The following is a 3,058-nucleotide window of genomic DNA, read 5'->3' on the forward strand; positions in this document are numbered from 1 at the left end:
GAACCTACAGCGAGGGGCGGTACAGGACGTGTCCCCATGAGGAAAGCACCGAAGGAGCAAGCTGCCAGCAGGATATTTGCCTGTGCCCCTGGAGTGGAGCCTTGGATTCGGTGGAAACTAGAGAAATCATACAGCGATCTGAAACGGAAGCCACATTCCTGGTTCCCACGTTTGTCTTATTCCTTGCCCCCCCTCCCCTGCCCACTACCCCTTCCCACGGAGTCTGGATTAGGTAGCATTGCTTTTATTGATGGTGAGTACAAGCAGGTGTAAGTGGCTGCTCCCAGGACCCAGGGTGCTGGGCGGAAGGATCCCGGGAGGGAGGACCCAAGCTGGGCTGTGGATGCAGGATCCGCTCCTTATTTGGGCGTGAATGCTGCCTTCCGAGAGGAAGATTTATTTTGGGACTAAGCATAGGCACAGGGGAGGCCGGCGCACCAGCCATCAGGCCGCACTCTCTATTTGGAGCACGGCCAGCTGGGCAGCCCCAGGTCTCCCGGGATCTTGCTCGGTGTCCTGCGGAGGTTCTGGCTCCAGCTTGGACTCCAGCGCAGGCAGGGCTTCTTCGGGTTGGCCATTAGCTCCCGCCGGGCCCGAGGCGGGGAGGCTTGACAGGCGTGGGCGCTGCAGGGCCTTTTCTGCCCGAAAGGGCCCTTCGCAGGCTCTGTACCTTCTCTAACCCCGTGCGCCGCAGCCGCCGCGCCGTGGACTCCACGGGCTCCTCATCCAAGCTCTCCACAGCTTCAGCCTCCAGCTGCTCTGGGCCGGGCTCAGACTGCTCCAGCGGGCCTAAGGGCTCCGGCGCCTTCTGGAAGGCTCTGGCTGGGATTTCAGCCTCCTCCTGCAGGTGATGGACACAGCACTGACCCTGGCAGCCCCCTGCCCCGCACCAGCCTGCACCTCACTCCTCAATTACAGCAAGGGGGCCCTCCCCACCCTCAGCCCCCGCTGCCCGAGTGGGAAAGAAAAGGCAGGCGTGGGAAAGCAGGGGGCGGGGCGAACTGCAGAAGTTTGTTCAATAGGTGGGACCCGCTTAGGGGCGCGAGAGGAGGAGGCTGGCCGCAGGGGGGAGAACAGGAGGGGCGATGCGCTGTCGCGGGATGCACTTCCACCACCGTTATTTTCGTTCAGGGATGGGGTGAGACTTGGAGCAAATTCCACGGACGTGTCCTGACTAGAGCTGGCCGGGTTTTGATTGGCCAGGCTGATTCAGGCGTGGCGGAGGGGGGAGGGGCCGGGTGTGGGGAGCGGGTGCGGCTCTGGAAGTCTGTTCCCCAGGGCAGGGCCAGGAATGTGGGTGTGGTGGGCGGATGGGAGCGGGGAGCCCCCAGATGGTGGCCCGGAGGCGGGGAAAAGGCCCCGGATTGGGGGACGCCCGAGGTCACTGACCTTGAAGAGCAGGACGTGGAGCTTCCCGCGCGCCACCAGCAGCCCGTGGTTGGCCTCCAGCCGCTGCACCTGGGCGGCCCGGTGCACGGCGCGCTCCTGGGCGGCATCGGCGTGCGAGCCCACGCGCTCCGCCTTGGCCAGCAGCTGCGCCAGCTTGTTGCTGGTGGTGTCGTGGCTGCGGCTCAGCGCGCCCAAGCCGCTCTGGATGCGGCCCACCGAGCCGGCCAGGCCGCCCTGCCTCTGCGCCAGGCCCCCCTGCCGCTCGCGCAGCGCCTCCAGCATGGCGGCCAGCTTCTCCAGCAGGGTCACCACGGTCACGGCGTGCACCGGGCCCTCCGCCGGCGCTCGGGGCGCCGACCCCGGGTCCAGCGCGCTCTCCCCCATGATCCCCGGCCTGCTCTCCCTGCGACCGCCGGCTGAGCTCTGGGCTGGGGCCGCCTTTCCCCGGCTCCTCCCCAGCTCCAGCCGTGACTCAGGCAGGCGGAGTTGGCCTTCTCGGGCGGCAGGAGGGAGGGCGAGGGGCGGGATGTCGGCCGGCGGGCGGCGGGGTCCTCAGGAAGCGTTCCCCCTTCTGCTTCTGCTGCCCCGCCCCGGGACCCGCAGGGAAGCAGGTTGGCCCAGTCTCAACCCCACATCATCCCGCAAACTCACTCTGAGTTTGACTTTTTCTCGGCCCCAATTCCCTGGTGTGCCTCTTTCGGGAACATACTCTCCACCAGAAAGGGCGAGCATGGAAAATGTTGTTGTCCGCTTCGGGTGGGCAGAGAAACTACAGTGTTTATGTTAGCGCAGCCCAGGGATAACCAGAGGGGCCTGCTCAGCAGTCCGCCTTCGGCCTCTTATGCCTCTGGGGGTCGTGTTTGCGCCCCCAGACTGGCAGCCTCGGGGAGGCTCTTGGGTGTTCCCAAAGTTCCGCTACGGACCTAAGCCTGTCTGGGCCCGAGGCCTCGCTTCGTGGCGGGACAGGCTGCGCAATGGGAACTGTGGGCGGGCGGGGCATGCTTTGGTATGTTGCCAATAGTCCTCGCCAGGGTTTAGCTGCAGGGCCCATTTCCTGCTTCTCTAGCTCTTACTGTTGGGTAGCATTACCCCGTTTGCTTCTATTTCTCTCCTCTCCCTTTCGTTGGGCTTCCTGGGGAAAGCCCAGGGTGCCCAGCTGCTGTATCCCAAGCTGGGAGGGCAGGCAGGACGCCATTTCCTTTGAAATCCTTATGAGGATTAGAGTAAGTGCAGGTATCTTTGTTTTCGTGAAGGTAGGTTGTGGCTGCTGCCTGAAGTTGTTTTTTAACTTTTTCTGGAAATAGGTGAGAATATTTGCTGCAAGTGAAGGAGATTTGAAATTGCTGCTGTAAAGGGGAAGAGAGTGAGCACAGATGCAGGCCATGAATTTGTAATGTTCAGTTTGGAAAATCCCATGCCTTGTCTTTAGCAATCCTTGGTAAACCAAAGGGAGGCTTAGAAATCCAAGCAATCTGCTGATACCAGTGATCTCTCTGCTCAGCCAATCTGTGAGGCCACTTGATACCAACCGTGAGAGAGACTGTGTCATTCAGGATGGTAAGTGAGTCTGGAAGGCCCCGAGGTCTGACTTACACAGAAGTACGGCAGAGGATGGGCAGCTATTGCCAGAAACCCGGTGATGTCCCATTGATGACCAACTTCTACAAAT

At 62.1% G+C, this 3,058-nt stretch overlaps 1 protein-coding gene across 1 annotated transcript; it reads right to left on the reverse strand.

The window, feature by feature from the left end:
• Positions 1 to 228: 228 nt before the first annotated feature.
• CAVIN3 (caveolae associated protein 3) lies at positions 229 to 1,854 on the reverse strand. The gene is given in 3 exon segments (XM_059708744.1): positions 229 to 586; positions 588 to 841; positions 1,390 to 1,854. Coding segments are annotated over 3 exon segments (780 nt in total). The 5' UTR covers positions 1,774 to 1,854; the 3' UTR covers positions 229 to 444.
• Between the last annotated feature and the right edge of the window lie 1,204 nt (positions 1,855 to 3,058).

Source organism: Myotis daubentonii, chromosome 9 (assembly GCF_963259705.1).
Source record: "Myotis daubentonii chromosome 9, mMyoDau2.1, whole genome shotgun sequence".
In the NCBI taxonomy this organism is placed as follows: domain Eukaryota; kingdom Metazoa; phylum Chordata; class Mammalia; order Chiroptera; family Vespertilionidae; genus Myotis; species Myotis daubentonii.